The sequence below is a fragment of the Geospiza fortis genome, unplaced genomic scaffold, assembly GCF_000277835.1.
Source record: "Geospiza fortis unplaced genomic scaffold, GeoFor_1.0 scaffold576, whole genome shotgun sequence".
Lineage (NCBI taxonomy): Eukaryota > Metazoa > Chordata > Aves > Passeriformes > Thraupidae > Geospiza > Geospiza fortis.
The window spans coordinates 331,826-334,664 of NW_005054603.1; the positions used below are offsets into that span (position 1 = coordinate 331,826).

The window sequence follows — 2,839 nt, forward strand, 5'->3', positions numbered from 1 at the left end:
CTGTCTGTATTTAACAGGGGCAAATCCTCTTTTGGAACCACTCCTGGTACAGATGGGACCATTGTCTGTATTTAACAGGGGCAAATCCTCCTCTAACACCACCCCTGGGGATCATTGTCTGTATTTAACAGGGGCAAATCCTCTTTTGGAACCACCGCTGGTGCAGCTGGAGGGGTTCAGGGGGTCATTGACCAAGGCAGCAGCACCCAGAGCTGTCCCAGGCCCCAGCTCGGTCCTCACACAGACCAAACCAGGCTGTCCCTCAGGTCATCCAAAAATGCCAAAAAAAAAAAAATTTTGGCCTTTTTTTGGCCCGGAAATGCCAAAAAAAAAAGAGCTTGGCCAGCCCAGCCCAGGCACCAAAGCACTGCTGGAGCTGCGGGAGCGCCAGGAGAGCCCCACGTACCTGGAGCGTGTCGGCGAAGAGCACAATGAGGTTCTTCAGGTCCAACACCAGGCTGGGGTCAGAGCAGTAGGACTGGGGAGGAAAGCACGGCTGTGAGTGCGTGGCACAGCCCCAACCCTGCCCTGAGCCCCTGCGTGCCACCAGGGCTCTGATCAGCACTGCCCAGGAGCAGCGAGGGATGCACGGGGCAGGCTGATAAGGCTGATAAGGCTGATAAGGCTCTGGGCTGCCCCAGAGATACCTGAGGTGTGTCTAAAACTGCCCAGGAGCTGCTGGGCAGCGAGAGGAGATGGCTCCCACGGCGTTGTCACCGTGGGATGGGGTGACATTTAATATTCACCTCTCCTTTCATTTGCCTCTCATTTAATATTTACTGTGTTGTGTCTGATGGTAATGAAGCATCTCAGCCAGGCTGAGGGAAAACACGCTGGATTCCGGCTCCAGCACGGGGATTTATCCTGCTCCAAACCCCCCAGACACAGCTCAGCGTCCCCAGAGCTGCCCCAGTCCCCCCCTGGGCTTCCCAAGAGCAGCCAAAAATGTGCTGGAAAATGCGGAGTTTGAGACACAGGCTGCCCAAATATAGAATCAGTGATCCCAGGCTGGAAAGGGAGTGGGATTTAAAGCTCGCTGGAAACTCCAGGAGGAACAGCTCCATTAATCAGAGGGAAGGACTGGGAGACACACGTTTTCCATCTCCCTGTCCAAAAAGGAGAGTCAGGAAGAAAGATAATGCCCCGAAGCATCAGCAGTGATTAAAGATGTCCCTGTCTGCGGCGAGGAGGAAAATCCAGGGATAAATTTGTCTGCCTCGGAAGGATCCAAATGGCCTCAGCAAGGTGAGAGGCAGAATCACAGAATTTCTAGGTCGGAAGAGACCTTTAAGATCATCGAGTCCAGCCCATCTTCTAACACCTCAACTAGATCACGGCACCGAGTGCCAGATCCAGGCTCTTTTTAAACACATCGAGGGATGGTGACTCCACCACCTCCCTGGGTAGATGATTCCAGTATTTGACCATTCTTTCTGTGAAAAACTTCCTCCTTAATTCCAGCCTGTACCTCCCTTGGCGCAGCTTGAGGCTGTGTCCTCTTGTTCTGTCTGTTGTTGCCCAGAGAAAGAGACCGACCCCAGCTCACCAAACCCTCACCAGACCCTCCCTCAGATCCCAATTTTTGGGATGCAGGGCACTGGTTGAACTGGGAGTGCTCAGGGCAAATAAATGGTGGTGGCCACAGGGCTTGGGAGATGGGGGAATGTTTTGTGATCGCTGAAGAAGCCTCCCCTGGCAGCCACCCCGAGCGTTCCCTTTGGCACCACTTGAAACAACCCGAGTGGCAACAAAGCTGGGAACACCAAAAAAACCCCGTGGCTGGGCCTGCCTCAGCCTCCTGCTGCCAGCTCCCAGAAAATCCCCCCTGAAACAAAAACAAACACAGGTTTGCAGCTGGGGGGGTTGGTGTTTTTATCCCCCCTGGCAGCACAGGAGCTGGGGGGAAGGAGGAGGCTTTGCAGTCACCTGGATGGGGATGGAGAGCAGCAGGAACCTTCTGGGGTCCCTCATCCCACAGAGATCCGTGTCCTTCTCTTCCCATAATTTCACCCTTGATCTCTCCTGGGTTCTGTGTCTCTGAATTTGGTTTTTCAGGCCATTTTTCAGCCCATTTCTCACCCTATTTTTCAGCCCATTTCTCAGCACATCCACAGCCGTGAAATTTAAGGGATCAAGGTGATCTCTAAGGTCCCCAGAAACTGAAAGCACTCTGAGATTCTCCGATCGTGTCCACCAAAAAGGTGCTTTTTCCCCCCAGTTTTCTGGGAAAAAATCAACTTTCCAGTCAACAATCCAATCTCTCTGGATTTGGTTTTTCAGTCCATTTCTCAGCCCATTCACAGCCGTGAAATTTAAGGGATCAAGATGATCTCCAAGGTCCCTTCCAACTCAAACCCAATTCTCCAATCCTGTATAAAGTGTGAAATTTAAGGGATCAAGGTGATCTCTAAGGTCCCCAGTAACTGAAACCACCCTGGGATTCTCTGATCGTGTGTGCCAAAAAGGTGCTTTTTCCCCCCAGTTTTCTGGGAAAAAATCAGCTTTCCAGTCAACAATCCAATCTCTCTGGATTTGGTTTTTCAGTCCATTTCTCAGCCCATTCACAGCCGTGAAATTTAAGGGATCAAGATGATCTCCAAGGTCCCTTCCAACTCAAACCCAATTCTCCAATCCTGTATAAAGTGTGAAATTTAAGGGATCAAGGTGATCTCTAAGGTCCCCAGTAACTGAAACCACCCTGGGATTCTCTGATCGTGTGTGCCAAAAAGGTGCTTTCCCCCCCATTTTTTTTGGGGAAAATCAACTTTGCAGTCACCTGGATGGGGATGGAGAGCACCAGGAACCTTCTGGGGTCCCTCATCCCACAGAGATCCAGGTT

The 2,839-nt window shown here is 51.6% G+C and overlaps 1 protein-coding gene across 1 annotated transcript in view; it reads right to left on the minus strand.

The window, feature by feature from the left end:
* Positions 1 to 2,839, minus strand: part of EXOC6B (exocyst complex component 6B) — a 254,020-nt gene that overhangs the window by 120,969 nt on the left and 130,212 nt on the right. The window contains exon 9 of the mRNA XM_031064544.1: positions 407 to 478. Coding sequence (XP_030920404.1) covers positions 407 to 478 — 72 coding nt within the window. The remainder of the gene's footprint in view (positions 1 to 406; positions 479 to 2,839) is intronic.